The sequence below is a fragment of the Macaca fascicularis genome, chromosome 8 (genome assembly GCF_037993035.2).
Source record: "Macaca fascicularis isolate 582-1 chromosome 8, T2T-MFA8v1.1".
In the NCBI taxonomy this organism is placed as follows: domain Eukaryota; kingdom Metazoa; phylum Chordata; class Mammalia; order Primates; family Cercopithecidae; genus Macaca; species Macaca fascicularis.
In genome coordinates this window covers 31657659-31676346 of record NC_088382.1, presented here as the reverse complement: position 1 = coordinate 31676346, position 18688 = coordinate 31657659, and the positions used below count along the sequence as shown (strand labels likewise).

The window sequence follows — 18688 nt, the reverse complement described above, 5'->3', positions numbered from 1 at the left end:
TGTAGTCCCAGATACTCGGGAGGCTGAGGTAGGAGAACTGCTTGAACCTGGGAGGCTCCAGTTGCAGTGGGCTGAGATTGCGCCATTGCACTCCAGCCTGGGTAACAAGAGCGAAACTCCGTCACAAAAAAAAGAAAAGAAAACTGATATTAACCATAGTTAAAAACATATTTATCTTAATTACCATGCAGCACAGTAACAACTATGCATATCATTAAATACATCAAATAACTGTTGAAAGTTTTATTTGATTGTAGTATTAAAACATCCATGTAAGTTCAGTCTTTGTTGTTTATTGCTTATGCAGCATATTCATCTGCCTGCAACTAAAAAAAAATTAAAGGGAACATTACTCCCTATTGAATATGTATATAGTAACACCAAGAATTTCAAAAATTTCATTTAAACTAATCTATTTTTCAAGCAGGTAGGGGTTTCAAATCAATGGTTCAAAGAATACTACCACATAAAACCTGAGGAAGAAACTGAGCAATATCTCATTCAGTTTTTTTTTTTTTTTTTTTTTGAGACTGAGTCTCGCTCTGTCGCCGGGGCTGGAGTGCAGTGGCCGGATCTCAGCTCACTGCAAGCTCCACCTCCCGGGTTCCCGCCATTCTCCTGCCTCAGCCTCCCGAGTAGCTGGGACTACAGGCGCCCGCCACCTCGCCCGGCTAGTTTTTTGTATTTTTTAGTAGAGACGGAGTTTCACCGTGTTAGCCAGGATGGTCTCGGCCTCCCAAAGTGCTGGGATTACAGGCTTGAGCCACCGCGCCCGGCCTCTCATTCAGCTTTTAAAACTAGCTGATATGTCCCCCTACATTCTGCCTACTCCATCTATTTTACCTGGTTTCCTCTTTTATTCCTTTTGCCTCACTTGCAAGTAAAGTATCCCACCTTCTTATAAAAGTGCTTCCTTATGTACTATGACATTCACATTACCATGTACCAAGATGCTTTTGTAAAATCTACTGTTCAGCTGTGAAAGGACAATAATCTTGATACAGAAAGACTGTAGTTTATGATTATTAAAGAAGGGAAAAAACAGCAGTGGAATTCAGTGAGACAAAAAGAAAACAGGCAAAGTACAGGTGTTAAAGAATTTTCATTTCCCCCAAAATAGCAGTTCTCTAATCTTAAAGTGTAGCAGATTCATGGATTCTCCCAGAAATCTGAATCCTGGAGAATGATATGCATTCTAATGATTACCTCAGGTTACAAGTGCTCCATGTCAGGTCTTGAGAAATGCTATCCTAGAACAGAATAATTAAAAAGAATAAAGGTATCATTTATATAATTATATACATAAAATGAATTTTAAAAATAAAAGCAGATAGGGGATAACATTTTAATAGAAACATAAGCAAAAGACATAAATTTACAAAAGAAAGACAAGTAGCCAAGAAACATATGAAAAGATATTCAACTTCACTAATAAAAAATGCAAATGTGAGATAAGATTTTTGCCAATCAGATGGGAAAAAACAATAATGATAGAACATAGTAAAGGGTGGAACTACAGGGTAAAGAACACCTTCAACATTTCAACATTTTCAAATGCTAATAGTAAACTAGTTGGTACTTTAAAAAAAAAGGGGGGGGCTACTTACATCAAAAGCCCTTAAAATGTACACAATTTCATCCAGCAAATCTATCTTATAATTTATTCTAAGTAAACACATAAGTACACATGATGCACAACCAAAATATTAGTGTATAAAAGCTGGAAACAACCTGAACATCTACCAATAAGAAACTGGTTACATAAATTATGGTATAAACACATGATGGAATATTATATAGTTACTAAAAATGATGAGCATAAACCTGTATTTGTGGATATGGTAAGATAGTAACAATAAATAAAAAATAAAATTTAAAAGCAGTTTACAAAACAGTATATGTATATAGCTCATTTTGTCAGAAAAAATATATGTACATGTAATATAGTAAAACTATTTCGATTGTTTAAAAATAAAATATTAAATGCTTTACGGAATTTTGTTAAAGAACCTATCATGCATTATTTTGTGTATGAAGTAATTAACTCTGCTCAATCTATAAATGTGTGCTGACTAGCTGACAAGAAAAACTACTAGTGAAATGACTGGTTTATTGACTACTAATTAAGCAACAAGCCAAGGAACACATTACTGCTCTACCGTACCTAGTAAGAAAAGCAAATCAGTGATGATCAATATAGTAAGAGTCAAAATCTGATTTTCAATACTAAAAAAATCAGATAACCAATCAACTGAATCAAATGGTATGCACAACTTAAAAACTTTTGATAAACATTCCTGGCTGGGCACAGCGGCTCATGCCTGTAATCCAAGCATTTTGGGAGACGAAGGCGGGACGATCACTTGAGGCCAGGAGTTTGAGACCAGCCTGGCCAACATGGCAAAAACCTGTCTCTACTAAAAATACAAAAAGTAGCTGGCTTTCACCTGTAGTCCCAGCTACTCAGGAAGGGCTCGAGAATTGCTTCAACGTGGGAGGCGGAGGTTGCGGTGAGCAGAGACTGTACTACTGCACTCCAGCCTGGGTGACAAAGTGAGACCCTGTCTCAAAAAAATTAAATAAAATAAAAAATTAAAACTTTTGATAAACATTCCAAATAATATGTCTTCAATAACATAATGAATTATCTGCTTTAATCACAATCATGTGAGCATGCCATTTTTCCTAAGGTACGGTCATCCATGGAAAAGCTGTAAGTTGAAGTTCCAGATTTGCAGGACATAGTAAAGATTCTGGCCAAAGAGATCCTATCCAAACGTAGCAAGTCATTAAATAAAGGTTAAGAGTTGTTTGGGGCGTTCTTATTGATATTATCTTCTTTTTTTATTATAAGAAACTGCAGTATATCAACTGGAAAAACAAAGGGGGGACCTACTAGATTAACATAACTGGAGTGAGCAGCTTCAGGGGTGAGGGCCCTGCAAAAAGTGAATGCTATGCAACAGTTGCTCATGCCCTTTGTAGGGGAAAAGAGACACATTCACTTCTCCATAGAGCAATACAGAATATCTGGAAAGCTGATTTCAGACTAAGTTACTTGGTTAACATTCCATCAGAAAACAAAAAGGACTAGATACTTTAAAGTTTACACATTTCTATTTTTTATGAATGTACAACATTAGGAATTTATATTTCCCAACCATTATTTATCAGGTTTCTTTTGATGACAAAAAGTCTTTAAAATAAAATAAACTAAGTATTTCTCCTGAAAGACAGCAATAAAGGGAAGGGATTCCAATCTTGGAAGACCATCTTCCCAGGCTGGCTGCAAAATCAGACCCAAAGAACTCGGTGGGAAATGCAGGAGGTGGCAACTGGGAAGAGGAAAGCAGACTGAATCCCAGAAGAAAGGATGATGAGAAAGTGGGCCCTAAGGGTTTGTCAAAGGGGTTCTGCAACAAAAGATTATGTTCAGCAACTCTATTCCAATTTACACTTTCTCTACAGATAGGGCTCCATTTCATTGTTCTGTTGAGAATTCATTTTCTTGACACCTGATAAATGCAGGTAACATTTTGCATTTCAACTTGAGAAAGATCATCTAAAGGTTGTCTCAAGAAGTAAATGCTGGTTACACAGTGCCTACAGAGGGAACAGGAGGAATATTCTTTGTCTTTTTTCAGACACATTTTCAAGAACGCATTGCAAGGATTAGCAATAACTATCTCTAAATAACAGTTCCTTCTCTTAAGAAAATTATTGTCTTGTTAGACAAAATATACACTCAGCGAACACTCATTGCTCAAATGGTACTTTCCTTTTCTTAAAGTCTATATAGTCTTTGGCCCTTTGCCTACTGGTTGCTACAAGAAAGTTTATATAGCTTCATATTTAATTCACAGGACCTAGATTCCTACTAATCTCAGAGAATCTCTTTTCTGAACTTTCCTACTTCATCTAATGTTTAAAGTCCATTTGTCATCATCTACTGATTACAACAAATAACTTAATCTTCCAATGTGTTAAGTGATTAAGGCTTAAAACACACACACACACACACACACGCACACAGAGGAAAAGTAAATCCATCTAGGTTCAAAATTTAAATGAATGGTAGGCATCAAAGTTCAGTCCAATTTAGAAATTATTAATTACTAAGACTAAAGAAGACAGAAGATCTTTAAAAATTGACCTGAAAATAAAACTGAAAAGTTAAGAGACAGATAGATTCTGGACTTTAAAATGGGCTGAAATTTCAGCCCAGCTTCTCTTAAATCTGCTATCAAAAAATTCTCTAATACCAAGTCCCTGCTTTCCATCCCCCTTAACAAGGCTGTATGGTTTGCATGCTTTGACTACGGAATTATTTTAATGAGATAAAATCTGGGGACCAGGATTTGGTTTTCAGGTCCACTAGCCTAGTTATATTCATCTCTAACTTAATGTGCAATACACTCCTTGAATATACCGAACTGTCAATAGTTCCCAACATGATGAACTGGAAAGCAAAAAGAGGAAATTGATTTTTTGACATAGTAGGTAAAACTCTTTCCTAGCCAGTAAGAAGCTGTTACACTTCACTTGTTCCTAGCATTACAGAAATATCACTACTGAAAATCTAATTTCTTTCCTCGAGACTACCACAAAATTTCCTCCAATCTATGCTGAATAATTTATCCAGTACATATTTTCAAAATCGTTCTTTTTATTTTTGTGCACAGCTGCAGTTTTAATCATGCATAATTGTAGAATTCTGGGGATAGGAAAAAAAAAAAAAAAAAACTTCGGGCCAAAACCGCTCAAAGAAGTGGTACGAATTGTTTCCTACTATCTGTCTCTGAAGGAAAAGAAAGTCAACAGCAGCTTAACATCAACAAACTCACATACTCAGAAAAAGTTTTGAATATAAAATCTTAGAGTTTCACTATCAAACTAATATGAAATTTAAGTCTGTTTCCTGGGAAACAGACAACTTATTGTGAGTAAAAAACTCCTCTCTCCTTCCCCAGTGATAAAGCTTTCACTTTGTTCTATACAAAGAAAGAATGTGCACTTTGCTATTAAATTCCCTTAGCCCTCTCTACTTCAAATATCTCAATCACGGAACTCCCAAGAAATATCCACCTGAATGCTCAAAGCACAAAATAAAGCTCAGAAGCATAGAGTAGCTAGGATGAGGAAACGGCTCATTGTCCTTCTTCTCCTTTTATAAATGGGACGCTTTTACAGATTTAGGAGAAATGGAGATACAGAATTTTAGTAGTGGATGAGGGAAAAAGGATAGGAGGAAAGAGAGGGCAGAATGATAGGCTTTACCCGTAATTTACTTATTTTCCTAACAGTTTCAAACAATGGGGTGGGACGGGGGTATAGTAGAAGGGCTGCCTCTTAGTTATACTTTATCTTCAGCTCTATCCTTCCAGCCCCGCCCAGTCAAGCTCTTACACCTCTTTCCTAGGCTCTCCGACTCTGATTTTTTTTTTTTAATCTTTGTGGGTTTTTTTTCTGGAGGAAAAAAATAGTATTGATTTGTTTAATAGTAAAGACGGAAAGCATTATCTTCAAGAGTAACCACTTCTTAATAATAGAACTAAGGATTTCTATTCCTTTTCCAGACTAAAATGCAGGAACGGCACCAGCACACCACCAAGGACTAAAGGAGGATGAGGGAAGGAGGTAACATCCCCAGGGGTAGTCAGGTCTTTGTTTCCTTGCTCATATCATACTGGCTTTACAAAGTAACTCAATTCCCATCAATAAGCATTCCCGATCAGAATTACTTCTCTAAAATGAAGCTGTGTCTGAACACTTTCCCATAGCAGTCACTGATGTGGCTGCTCTGCTGTACTGCCGCTGCATCTCCCTCAATCCAGACGGGAACCAAAATTCAAAGAGTCATTCTACACTGGGCAAACCGCCGAACCTCCTTCATGGGGCCGATCTCTCTAAATCTGAAGTCTACTCCTCTGCCTCAATTCATGGCACGTGCTTTTGTTCTTAAAAACAAAGCCAAGAAAAGCCCCCTTGGCTTATCTTACAACAGAGGGATCGAACTCAAGACTCCTAGGATGTAAAACACCTCTAGGAAAATGTTTACATGTCTTGAAAGGACATAAGGCTCCATAACCTTGCAGGCTATTTCACAACAGCTTGATTTCAGATGCGGACCCTCGGGCATCGAGCAGTGGCCACCCCACGGCAAACCCATAGCCCGCGGAGGAGGCAGCCGGGGGAAGCTCGCGGAAGGGAGCAAGGATTTTGCAAACTGACGGACCGGCGGGGAAACTTTCAGGCGTGGGCAGGCAAAGGTGGGCCCGAAGCTGACCCGAGCCGGGGCTGGGAGCCTGGCGGCGCGCGCTTCGGGCTGCAGGGAGCCACCGGCGCATTGTCCTCCGCCCACGCCCCCCGGCGCCCCGCGCTGCCGCCGGCTCCGGCCAGGCCCCTCTCCCAGCCAGGCCCCTCTCCCAGCCGCGCAGGGTCTGGGCCGGGGTGGAGGCGAAAGAACTGCGGTCCACACTCGCACAGGTTGCCGAGCGCGGGCTCAGGGCGGACAGGGTTAACCGTCTCCAGGGGCAGCTCCCCCGTCAGCCCTCAGCCCCAAACTAGGCGTCCCCGAGGCCCCCTGCCGCCACCGCGGGCCCAGGCCCCCGCTCCGCCGTCCGCCACAGCCCGGTGCCCAAGGCTTTTGTTGTGGCCGCGACGAGAGGAACGATCCCTAAGGAGGAGGCGCCGGGCTGCTGCTGGCTCCTCGGCGCGGGCTGAGGCGGAGCAGCAGGCAGCCGCGCGGCGCGTCCGCGGGCTCCACACTCGCCGCTCCCTCTCCCGCTGCCCCGGCCCAGGGGCCCACACGCTTCGGGGGGCTCACCTCAGACCCCGGCGTCTGGCTCCAAAGCGGTGGGGGCTGCACCGCCAGCCGAGGGCGGCCGCGCGTCCCTCAGGTACCCGGAGCGGCGGAGGACCGCCGGCGCGCGCCTCCCAGCGACAGCGAGCTTTCGCGAGCGCCAGGGCGCGCGGCCCGGGGAGCGAGCGCACGAGCGCGCGCGCACGCACGGGGCAGGCGCACTGAGCACGCTCGGCCGAAAGCTCCCTGCCGGAGCCTGGGCATACCGGGCTGGCCTGGCGTGTCTCGTTGTTCTCTGCCTCTCGCCCTGATTGACGTCTGGAGCTGCCCTGCTCCGGCGTGCTGGTTCCCAGCCCCGGAGGCGCTAATCCGAGATGCACTCGGGGGCCTCCTGGCAATGCACTCCCTCCCCTGATAACACGCGAGCGCGGAGGTGTGATTGCAGGACCACCTACACCTGGTCTGAGAACCAGAGGTGCCGACCTCCGGACCTGGGGATTTGGGGTGCTCAAGAGGCAGATGCCCGGATGCTGAGGGTGGAATGGGGTGCAGGAGCTCTGGCCTGCTACAGAGCTCCACGCGAAACAGCATGGCAGACAGGCTACTCGCCCGGGATAGTTCATAGCCTCTTGGCCAAGACCTTTGGAAACAGGTGGAGCTGGTCGTTACTGGTGCGCGCCCCAATTTTTGCTCCTTAGGAAATGTTTCTCCTCTCCTTTTCTACATAATTGGCTTTAAAGCTGAAAGAATTCTTAAAGATCGTCTAAATTGAACCTCTCATTTTTCAGACGAGGAAAAGATCGCCCCAAAAGGTTAGATGATTTACCTAAAGCCATGCAGCGTTTTAACAACAGGGCCTGGATTCATCCCAACCTGTTGTTGGGATGAAAAGAAAAGGGCTGTTTTTCTTTTCACTGCACCGTTTAACCGTTTCTTTCTCTTCTTTTTTTGTTCCTCGTGAACCTAGATTGCATGGGCATCATTTTGTTCATTCGGTAGCACATAGAACTTAAAGAAATTGAACAATGTGAATGGACTTAGCACTATTAGAATTGTACACTTAAAATATGGTTACAATGGTGCGTTTACGTTGTGTGTGTTTTACAATTATTTTTAGAAAGGCGCTTGATACGTGTTAAGTAAATGTTTAAGAGTATTGAACTTAGACCTAGTGTTTCACATCAGAAGGTGAGCTGTGTGAACAGGCATGATAAATGAGATCTGAAATGACAGTTTCAGTTTCTCTAATAAGTAAATACTTATGCAGTAAACAATGTTTAAAATAATATTGATTCTTAGGTTGATTCTAGGCAGGGCGGTGTATCCTCTGGAGCCAGCGGTGCCTCTGTGGAGAGTGAGTGAGGGGGCAGATAGTGTGGGGGAAATCTGTGTGTATCAGATCCCTTGTAGCTGGGGAACCTCCGGAGATGCTGTGCGAGGTGCATTTTTATTCAATTTAGCCACCATCCTGTAAAGACTGTCAGGAATGGGACACATCATAGCTCAACATTGGGAGGTGGAAATGACGTAGAAATGATCACGACTGTATCAGCATGACTAAATCTCAGAAAAAGAACATTGAGTGGGGTGGGGGGGGACACAAGATATATAAGTGATTATGCCTCTTTAGAAAAAAAAAAAACTAGCAATACTATACAATGTCTATGAGGGCAAACATACATATAATAAAAGCATAAAAATGGACAGAAAGGCTGCACACCAATTTCGTGACAATGACTGCCTCTAGGCAGGCAGGGAAGGGAATGAGACCTGGGAATGAGACAAAAGAAGCTTCTCCTGTATCTGTGAAATACACACAAATGTAACATTTTTTTTAAATCTCCGTGGAGAATCAAGGGTGTTTCTTATGAAAGTGTCCAAACTTTTCTTTATGTTCGAAATGTCCCCCTTAAAAGTAATTAATATTTGGGGCTGAGTGAGGTGGTTCAGGCCTATAATCCCAGCATTTTGGGAAGCCGAGGAGAGAGGATCGCTTGAGCCCGGAGTTGGAGACCAGCCTGGGGAACATAGCAAGATCCTGTCTTTACAAAAATAAAAATTTAAAAATTAGCCTGGGAAGATTGCTTGAGCCCAGTAGTTCAAAGCTGTAGTGAGCTATGGTTGTGCCACTACACTGCGGCCTGGGCAACAAAGCCATCTCTGTCTCTTAAAAATAAATAAATAAATAAATAAAAAGTAATGTTGCAGTGTCAGACATTGAGAACTCACTGTGAACACAGACAGTGTGGACGGTGTGGCTCAGGTTCTTTTGGGAGGACAGTAGTCTGATGATGAGGTGCAGGACAACAAGAGGCCCAGAAGGTGTTGGTTGAGAGGCAAGAAGAAAGAGATCTTCTTTTCAGGAATGAAAATATTCAAATCCAACAGGGCTAAAGGAGATGCTCTCTATGATCCCATCTCTCTTTCATTCCATGTTGTAACCACAAATACGAAGTCTTTAATGAGCGGGAACTTCATAGAGAGACACAGCACTCCCGACATTGTTAAAACTGGTCTCTTTCTGGATGAACCCGTTTTGAAACCATAAAAGCTAACTGGTAATACATGATAATTTAGTATTGCATCTAAGTACCTCCCCCAGGCCACCCCCTCACCGCCCCTTTCCCCAAGGCTTTGTTTATTCATTTAGGTACAACCTGGTCATGTGGAAAAAATCCCTAGGCTGGAATTCAAACAACGTAGGTTCTAATTTCAGTTTGGCCACTTACTGATCCATTTTAATCTAAGGAAAGCAACAACTTCTATGAGCTTCACTTTTTCTTTTCAAGCTGGAGATACACAAATGCTGCCTATTTAAAAACTATAAAACGGGTCAGGCACAGTGGCTCACTCCTGTAATCCCAGCACTTTGGGAGGCCAAGACGGGCAGATCACCTGAGGTCAGGAGTTTGAAACCAGCCTGGCCAACATGGTGAAACCCTGTCTCCCCTAAAAATACAAAAAAAAAATAGCCGGGCATGGTGGCAAATGGTTGTAATCCCAGCTACTCAGGAGGCTGAGGCAGGAGAATCGCTTGAACCTGAAAGGCAGAGGTTGCAGTGACCTGGGATCGCACCAATGCACTCCAGCCTGGGCAATAAGAGCAAAACTCCGTCCCCTAAAAAATAAAAATAAAAACTATAAAACACAACAGAAACACAGGGTTTGTACATTTAAGTCGGAGAATGCCTTCTTATTGGTTTTGGGAAACAAAGATAGTGAGGAAAGTCTTTTTTGCTGTTGTTTTGTTTTGCTTTTTGTTGTTGTTCACTGCTGCTTATAAGACCTGATTTACATTGACCAAAGGACCTCTGTTCCGGAATTTTGAACTTTTTGGTATCCTCCAGCACTTGTTCATAACTCTATAACAGCTGTTAACCGTGGGAGCCTTCCATTAGGTATTTGTATATTGCACTTTCCAGTCTTCCTTTTTAGATTTCTTTTTTATCCTTGTATTCTCATTTCGCTTCTTATTACAAGACAGGCGCTCAATAAATTTAATGAATTGGACGGGATTCTAAGAGTTCCCAAATTTAGTTATTCTTATTAGGGCATGCCATCTGCTGGTTCCCTGGTGTATCTGTCAGTCAGCCTGAATTCTATAATCCAATAAATTGAAATTTGCATTTAAGCATTTGTGTGTCTGTGTGTTGGGCAATTCCTGCTGGCCCCATCCTTCCACTTCCTGTTGCAGGTGCTATTATTTCATTGAACCAGTCTCGAATTCTTCTTCCTCCAACCCTCTGTTTACCTGTTGGCCACTCTTAAAACCTGGCACAGTGGAGCCTACATTTCGCAGCTCCGGAGTGACCAGGACAGTGTGACTGGGCATACTCCGTAGGTAGGTAGGGCTGATTTGGGACACACTACGTCTTGAATGAAGGTTTTCAACGCTGCTTGTTTCAGGATCCGACGCATCTTCATTCTCGGGTTATATTGAGACATTGCAGTCCCTCCCACGCTCTCGGCCGCCACACTTGTTAATTTTATCCCCGTGCCCAATTTTGTAGCCAGCCCTCCTGGATCTCGCGGCCAATCAAGAGCCCACACATTGTTGCCTAAGAGACCCCGGATGCCAGCGACGGGATTTATAGGCGGTGATTGGGCTTGCTGGAAGCTGGGGGAGGTGAGGGGCTGGAGGGAGTCAGAGAAAAGCTGACCTAATGCAACTGTGGTAACGTCAGCGCTCGAGGCTTGAAGAGGGAGACAAGCTAAAAGAGGTGAGAGCTGTGGGCAGTGCATGAAAAAGATGGAGACTCTCTTTGGAAAGCTCCTGGGTCTCTCATGAGCCTTGTCAGTGCTCCTGGGGATTTCATTGTACCCTCTCATTTGGGCTACAGTGCAACTGCCAGATATTCATACTTGTGAAATTAACAACCCACAGATAATTATATGCGTACCAAACACTAGCTCTTTGCGTTGTATTATAGTTCTTGCTTTTTAAAAACTAGTTAAGCGGACGATGAATTTGTATTTAAATCTACCCATACCCTATTTCTTGATAATTTCCTGATAATAATTTGAGATTCCCTTGTTTGATGATATTACAGTATATGGGTAAATTCTGTTAGCAGACAGACCCAATCCTATTCTGCTCAGCGAACTCTGCATATAACCCCAGAGCCCAGTATCATGTTCTGAGTTTCACTCTACATTTCTACAATTCTACAAGGGTTTTGTTTTGTTTTTTGGTTTTTTTGGTTGGTGGTTTTGGTTTTTTTGTTTTTTGAGATGGGGTCTTGCTGTGTTGCCCAGGCTGAACTGCAGTGGTGCAATCATAGCTCACTGCAGCCTTGAACTCCTGGGCTCAAGCGATCCTTCCACCTCAGCCTCTTGAGTAGCTGGGACTACAGGCACCCACCGCCACACCCACACCTGGCAATTTTTTATTTTTTATTTTTTTTTGGTAGAGATAGGATTTTGCTGTACTGCCCAGGCTGGTCTGGAATTCCTGGGCTCAAGAGATCCTCCTGCTTCAGCCTCCCAAAATGTGTGGATTATAGGCATGAGCCACCACACCTGGCCTACATTTCTACAAGTTGTGGTGGTGGTGGTGGCGGTTTTTTTGTTTTTCAAGATGGGGTCGCACTCTGTCCCCCAGGCTGGAGTGCAGTGGCATGATCTTGGCTCACTGCAACCTCTGCTTCCCAGGGCAATCCTCCCACCTCAGCCTCCCGAGCACACACCACCACACTCTGCTAATTTTTTGTTTTTGTTTTGTTTTTGGTGGAGACGGGATTTCACTGTGTTGCCCAGCCTGATCTCGAACTCCTGAGCTCAAGTGATTCACCCACCTCAGCCTCCCAAACATTTCTACAAGTTTTAATCCTTAAACTGCTCCCCACTTCCACTGCTGTAGTCATTTTTTCTATTGATTTAACAAATATTGAGTACCTATGATATACTACTGTGATGATTCAGGTGAGCAGTGAGCACTGAAAAACCACATAAGCCAAGAATCATCAGAGTTGTGTGGCACATTCTCAGAGTGGCCATGAGTTCAGTGTGTCTGGGCAGAGAGTGCGTAAAGGTGGGGCCGGGTGAGGCTGAAAGAGTAGATGGAGGTAAAATCATGGCAGACCTAGACTTCCGTGCAAGGAAGTCTGGATCCTGTAGCCATCAGTGAACCTCTGAAGGTTCAGAGCTGAAAAGTGACATGATCAACTGGTCTTTTAAAAAATACCTAACAGGAGACTGTGAGCTCTATTAAAGGTGACTCTTATCTTTGTACCCCTAACATCTGCCTTGTAGGTACTTAGTAAGGTGGTTAAATAATGATGACAGTGTGAAGAATGGCTTAAGGCAGGAGGTGGTGGCTCATGTCTGTAATCTCAGCACTTTGGGAGGCTGAGGTGGTGGATTGCTTGAGCCCAGAAGTTTGAGACCAGCTTGGGCAACAGAGCAAGACCTTGTCTCTACAAAAAATACAAAAACATTAGCCAGGAATGGTGGTGCACACCTGTATTCTCTGCTACTTGGGAGGCTGACATGGAGGATTGCTTGAGCCCAGGAGGTTGAGGCTATGGTGAGCTGTGATCACACCACTGCCCTCTAGCCTGAGTGACAGGGCAAGACCCTGTCAAAAAAAAAAAAAAAAAAAAAAAAAGGCTTAGAAGATCAAATTGGAAGTATGTGGCCAGAGGACCCATCCTTGCTATTGAAAATGAGACTAGAACCATATGTCAAGAACTAGGGTCCTAGGCCCTCTTTCTGTATTTTAATTCTAAGAAAAAGATGAATATTTGGCTGGACGCGGTGGCTCATGCCTGCAATCCCAGCACTTTGGGAGGCCAAGGTGGGCAGATCATGAGTTCGGGAGTTTGAGACCAGCCTGGCCAACATATTGAAACCCCGTCTCTACTAAAAATATAAAAATTAGCTGATCATGGTGGCAGGCACCTATAATCCCAGCTACTCGGGAGGCTGAGGCAGAAGGATTGCTTGAACCCGGGAGGCAGAGGTCATGGTGAGCCGAGATTGTGCCACTGCACTCCGGCCTGGGCAACAGAGTGAGACTTTGCCCCCCCGCCCCCCACACCCACCAAAAAAAAAAAAAGAAAGAAAAAGATGAATATTCAAAGGTAGTCCTTACAAGGAAGGAGATTACAAAAAGCAACAGCAAGACATCTGTGGAAGGAGAGGATGACAACTGGCTTTGTTTTGTTAAGTGGGGACAATTATGTTTTGTATGTGTTATATAAAAATCTCTGTAGCTGGGCACAGCGGCTCATGCCTGTGATCTTAGCACTTTGGGAAGCCAAGGTAGGCGGATCACTTAAGGTCAGGAGTTCAAGACAAGCCTGACTAACATGGGGAAAACCCCGTCTCTACTAAAAATACAAAAATTACCCAGGGGTGGTGGTGCATGCCTGTAATCCCAGCTACTCGGGAGCCTGAGGCAGGAGAATCACTTGAACCTTGGAGGCGGAGGTTGCAGTGAGCCGAGATCGCGCCACTGCACTCCAGCCTGGGCAACAGAGTGAGACTTCATCTCAAAAGAGAAAAAAAAAATCTGTCTTAATAATAGCAAGTGGTCTGTTCTGTGAGCATGTATGTGCATGCAAATACACATACTGCCTGTCTTCTGGAATGGAAGGAGGAAAATACTGTAAAAGGATAATAGCAAGAGACGAGGCAGGACATCCGCATTGGCCTATATGGCCAAGAGGGCTGCTTCCCGGGGCCAGGCCCATCTGCTGAAAACCCATCTATCTTTAAGCAGGTTGAAAGAAAGTCTAATCTAAGTGACATGTAGCTCTGAGGAACCAGGAAAAAGAAAACAACCAGTGCAGGCCCCTGGGGGAGTTACCAAGGAGAGCTACTTGTCCTCATTCAGAAGAACGTGCCTCGGATCAGTCACATGATTTCCTACACAAACTGGAAAGGAGAGGGTTGTTCAGCATAGAGCAGGGGTAAGCAAAATTTTGTGCGTATGTGCATCTTTCTAGGGGAAGAATTCATAGCTTTCATCATATTCTCCAAGAGCCATGTAGCTCTTAAGAAAGGATTCAAAACAACTCATTTAATTTTTATGTTTTTATTATTTTTTAAAATAATTAAAAAATTGCTCTTTTTAAAATAATAAAATTGCTCTTTTTAAAATAATAAAAATTGGTCTTGCTCTGTTGCCCAGGCTGGAGTACAGTGGCGCAATCACAGCTTACAGCAGCCTGAACCTCCTGGGCCCAAGCGATTCTCCCACCTCAGCCCTCTGCCCCTGCCCCAAGTAGCTGGGACCACAGGCGTGCACCACTATGCCCAGCTAATTTTCTGGGTTTTTTTGCTTTGTGTAGAGACAAGATCTCACGATGTTCCCCAGTCTGGTCTCAAATTCCTGGGCTCAAGCAGTCTTTCTGCCTCAGCCTCCCAAGTGCTGGGATTACAGGCAACAAAAAAACTAGTTTAAAAAGAAGAAATGTAGCCCAGACATGGCAGTGGCTCACGCCTGTAATCCCAGCACTTTGGGAGGCCGAGGCGGGTGGATCACCTGAGGTCAGGAGTTTGAGACCAGCCTGACCAACATGGTGAAACCCTGTCTCTACTAAAACAATAAAATTACCTGGGCCTGGTGGCTCATGCCTGTAATCTCAGCTACTAGGGAGGCTAAAGCAGGAGAATCACTTGAACCCAGGAGGCGGAGGTTGCAGTGAGGCAAGATAGCACAGTCGTACTCCAGCCTGGGCAGCAACAACAAAACTCTTCCAAAAAAAAAAAAAAGAAGAAGAATAAGAAGAAGAAATGTAGAAAATAAATAACAACAACAAAAACAAATATATCACTTTTTAGCTGGGGAGAGCCAGACTCAGAGGCTACACTTTGTATCTATAACTTTTTTTTTTTTTTTTTGAGACAGAGTCTTGTTCTGTCACCCAGGCTAGAGTGCAGTGGTGCGACCTCAGCTCACTGCAACCTCTACCTCCTGGGTTTAAGCGATTCTCCTGCCTCAGCCTCCTGAGTAGCTGGTATTACAGGTGCGCCACCATGCCCAGATAATTTTTGTATTTTTAGTAGAGATGAAGTTTTACCATGTTGGTCAGGCTGGCCTTGAACTCCTGACTTCAGGTGATCCACCTGCCTCAGCCTCCCAAAGTGCTGCGATTACAGGTGTGAGCCACCATGCCGGCTTGCTCACATGTACTTTTATCATTAGCTGCCAGTTAATATTACTGTAATGAAATCATTTCTTTTGGCTTAGTAACTCACCTAAATATGTCTCAGATAGTTAGCTGTTGAGGCTGAGAAGAACCTGAGTGCTGATCTGAGCGCCCCTCATTCCAGTGGCATATTGGCAGCAGACAACTGCAGGAAGGCATTGTCTTGGCACCCAAGGGGGTTTAAAACGTGGGCTTTATCTTCCTGAGAGAAAGTATTACATGTCAAATGAGAACCTCAAAGATCTCCGATAGTGTTTGGGAAAATCCCATACCAGCCAAAAAATAATGATTTAAAAAAATTATCCAAGGCCAGGCACAGTGGCTTGTGCCTGTAATCCCAGCACTTTGGGAGGCTGAGGTGGGCAGATCACCTGAGGTCAGCAATTCGAGACCAGCCTGGCCAACATGGTGAAACCCCGTTCTGTACTAAAAATACAAAAATTAGCCAGGCATGGTGGCAGGCGCCTGTAGTCCTAGCTACTCGGGAGGCTGAGGCAGGAGAAGCGTGGGAGGTGGAGGTTGAACCTGGGAGGTGGAGGTTGCAGTGAGCCGTGTCTGCACCACTCTACTGCAGCCTGGGAAATAGGGCAAGACTCTTTCTCAAAAAATAAAAAATATCCAGTGTCTGTTGCTGTGGGGTCATTTGTGGAGCCCATTGATCAGGCAAGCAGGCCCTGGTCCCATTCGCCATCTCTGCTACCTGTCCTTGTGAAACCCACCATCAGAGCGTGGAAAATGCAGAAACCTGCAACCCTGAGTGTATATGTCAGAACTACTCTCAATCAGCTACTAGGGGAGCTGAGGCAGGAGAATCGCTTGAACCTGGGAAGCGGAGGTTGTGGTGATCCGAGATCGTGTCACTGCACTCGAGCCTGGGTGACAGAGCAAGACTCCATCTCAAAATAAATAAATCAGTTAATAAAATAAGAATAAGAATAAGCCATTGTCAGCCCAGTTGGCCTAGTTTGGTCTCATGACCATCTCTTGGCTAGGGAAGGACAGGCTACCTTAATTAATTAAACCATCAGGCTCTAAACAATGAGGGAAAAGTAATTCCTCCTGAAAATTAAAGTGCTTTAATCAAAAGGAGGCAGACATATACTGGATGACTAAAAATAGCAAATTTCCCCCAATAAACTCAAATCTATTCATTTCCAAAGCCTTGGCTTTGTCTCTCCCGCCATGCTACCTCTTTAATACACTCTCAGGCAGGAGTTCTTGTTACTTGGATATCTGGAAGTTAAGAGGGGAGGAGGAGAGTTAATATCACAAGGGACAAGAATGAAGTGTTTCATATTGCATGATGATTTCAAATTTAAAATACTTATCTTCCTGGCCCATATAGTATGTCCTCAGCTAGTGGTGATTCTGGATTTCCCCCCAGAGTCCATTGAAAATAAAGTGGCATTAAACTGACCTGGGTCCGACTACCAGTTCCACCACTTGCTATCTGTATGACCTTGCACAGGGTGACATCAATAAGCCAAATTTTCCTCATGTGTAAAATGAGTTAAAACCCACCGCCTTACCAGATAATTGTGCGCTTCCATTGAGGAGACATATGAAGTGCTTGACATATAAGATGCCCCCAATAAATGCTCTTCCTACCCCATTCCCTCTGCCAACATACTACAAAATTATATGGTATTAGTATTGGTTTATTTATTTATTTGTTTTGAGGTGGAATCTCGCTCTGCTGCCCAGGCTGGAGTACGGTGGTGCCATCTTGGCTCACTGCAACCTCCAACTCCCAAGTTCAAGTGACTTTCCTGCCTCAGCCTCTCTAGTCGGTGTGATTACAGGCATGTACCACCACGCCCAGCTTTTTTTTTTTTTTTTTTTTTTTTTTTACATTTATTTTTAGTAGAGACAGGGTTTCACCATGTTGGCCAGGCTGGTCTCCAATCCCTGACCCCAAGTGATCTGCCCACCTCGGCCTTCCAAAGTGCTAGGATTACAGGCGTGAGCCATCGTGCCCGGCTGGTATTAGTAATTTTTGTTTTCTGAGGGTTATATGATTCACTTCTTCTGATAGGTGCTGTTTTTCTTATGGAAGGATATCCAGTTGTTTCATGATGGCATTTGCACCTCCAAAAAACCTAGATGGTCCCAAAATGCAGACAAAGATGAGCACCTGGACACCCTTAAACCATCAGCTATTGAATGACCGGGTAAGTGACCAGAACTATTTTATCAATTGAATCCATGACTTAAAGGAAAAAAGATATTAAAATTTTACTTACCAAAATATGAACAGGAATTATTTAGGATTGTGTAATGGATGAACAAAAACCAAAATGAAGATATTCAAAAACTTTTACTGAACCCTTGCTATATGGGCAAAGCTGGCAATAGATGCAGAGTCCTTGCCCAAGAAGAAAATGTCTTAGATTTGTTCTTTCGCCCACTGTCACCTTCCTCTCCCACCCCACTTGCCTTTTTTCTTCCATCGCTTGTTCTCCCTAGAACCACCAGAACTGAGAAATGAGAGAGTGGTCCACGGCATTCCCCAAAACCCGGTTTTCTTGGTATAGTTGAGGTTGCTGGGTAATGCTGCACATTTAATAAGATATATAAAAAGAATACATTTCAGCTGATTATTCACATTACTCAGGTTCTCTTAAGACGTTTATTTTCATGGCCGGGTGCAGTGGCTCACGCTTATAATCCCAGCACTTGGGAGGCCGAGGCAGGTGGATCATCTGAGGTCAGGGGTTCGAGACCAGCCTGGCTAACATGGTGAAACCCCGTTTCTATTAAAAATACAAAAAAAAAAAAAATTAGCTGGGCGTGGTCGTGGGTGCCTGTAATCCCAGCTACTCGGGAGGCTGAGGCAGGAGAATCACTTGAACCTGGGAGGTAGAGGTTGCAATGAGCCGAGATCACACCATTGCACTCCCGCTTGGGCAACAAGAGGAAACTCCATCTCAACAACAGCAGCAACAACAACAAAGACATTTATTTTCCACCTGCACTCTGGGAAGGTGCCAGCGGACTACACTAAAGGATCACGGTGGATGGCCGAGGTGTGAGAGTGACCAACCTTTAGGGGTTTCTATTCCTGCTTCAGTTAGGGACAAAATTTACCAACAGGTCTGTAAGCTCCAGTGACCAATCGCTGTATATAAGGACCACACCTATTTGGCAGGAAAACACAATCACCATGTATAAAACTGACCTCATCCTCTCGCTCCTACATACCAGTTCCTCCCCCGGTGAGAGACACTACTTT

General features: G+C 43.9%; 2 protein-coding genes across 24 annotated transcripts in view; one reads left to right on the top strand and one right to left on the bottom strand.

Moving 5' to 3' along the window:
* FZD3 (frizzled class receptor 3) overlaps nucleotides 1-6957 on the bottom strand; it is a 72638-nt gene extending 65681 nt beyond the window's left edge. For 3 of the 4 annotated variants that reach the window (XM_005562951.5, XM_074000580.1, XM_065519027.2), the window contains exon 1: nucleotides 6827-6957. The gene's annotated coding sequence lies outside the window, so the exon portion shown is untranslated. Of the gene's footprint in view, nucleotides 1-1206; nucleotides 1251-6826 lie in introns of all 4 variants that reach the window. The other variant, XM_074000578.1, reaches the window with a different exon arrangement.
* A 3958-nt stretch (nucleotides 6958-10915) lies between these two features.
* Nucleotides 10916-18688, top strand: part of FBXO16 (F-box protein 16) — a 61815-nt gene continuing 54042 nt past the window's right edge. For 13 of the 20 annotated variants that reach the window (XM_045398083.3, XM_074000586.1, XM_074000583.1 and 10 more), the window contains exons 1-2: nucleotides 10916-11022; nucleotides 17492-17627. In XM_045398083.3, the coding sequence (XP_045254018.2) occupies nucleotides 17529-17627 (99 nt within the window). In that variant the 5' untranslated portion in view covers nucleotides 10916-11022; nucleotides 17492-17528. Of the gene's footprint in view, nucleotides 11023-14069; nucleotides 14215-17491; nucleotides 17628-18688 lie in introns of those variants that run through there. The other 7 variants (XM_045398084.3, XM_045398087.3, XM_045398082.3 and 4 more) reach the window with 2 other exon arrangements.